General features: G+C 30.1%; 1 protein-coding gene across 1 annotated transcript in view; it reads left to right on the top strand.

The window, feature by feature from the left end:
* Window positions 1-239, top strand: part of LOC107657358 (pre-mRNA-processing factor 40 homolog A-like) — a 43,816-nt gene that overhangs the window by 17,215 nt on the left and 26,362 nt on the right. The window contains exon 9 of the mRNA XM_016445401.1: window positions 145-179. Coding sequence (XP_016300887.1) covers window positions 145-179 — 35 coding nt within the window. The remainder of the gene's footprint in view (window positions 1-144; window positions 180-239) is intronic.

The raw sequence follows: 239 nt of genomic DNA, 5'->3' as shown, positions 1-239 counted from the left end.
GAATATATATATATATATATATATATATATATATATATATAATACAGAATATGAGATATCCTTTTGTTTTTATTCAAAGGTTTCTCATTTGTTTTGAATAATTGTGCATTTTGAAACAAAATTGAAGAAGTTTGTGTTTTGCAGCAAATGTTGTCCAAATGCCCGTGGAAAGAGTATAAGTCAGACACTGGCAAGCCCTATTACTACAACTCACAGACCAAAGAGTCTCGCTGGACTCA

The sequence above is a fragment of the Sinocyclocheilus anshuiensis genome, unplaced genomic scaffold (genome assembly GCF_001515605.1).
Source record: "Sinocyclocheilus anshuiensis isolate Anshui unplaced genomic scaffold, SAMN03320099.WGS_v1.1 scaffold355, whole genome shotgun sequence".
Taxonomy (NCBI): Eukaryota; Metazoa; Chordata; class Actinopteri; order Cypriniformes; family Cyprinidae; genus Sinocyclocheilus; species Sinocyclocheilus anshuiensis.
The sequence above is the reverse complement of the archived record's forward strand: the minus strand, read 5'-3'. Positions and strand labels throughout refer to the sequence as shown.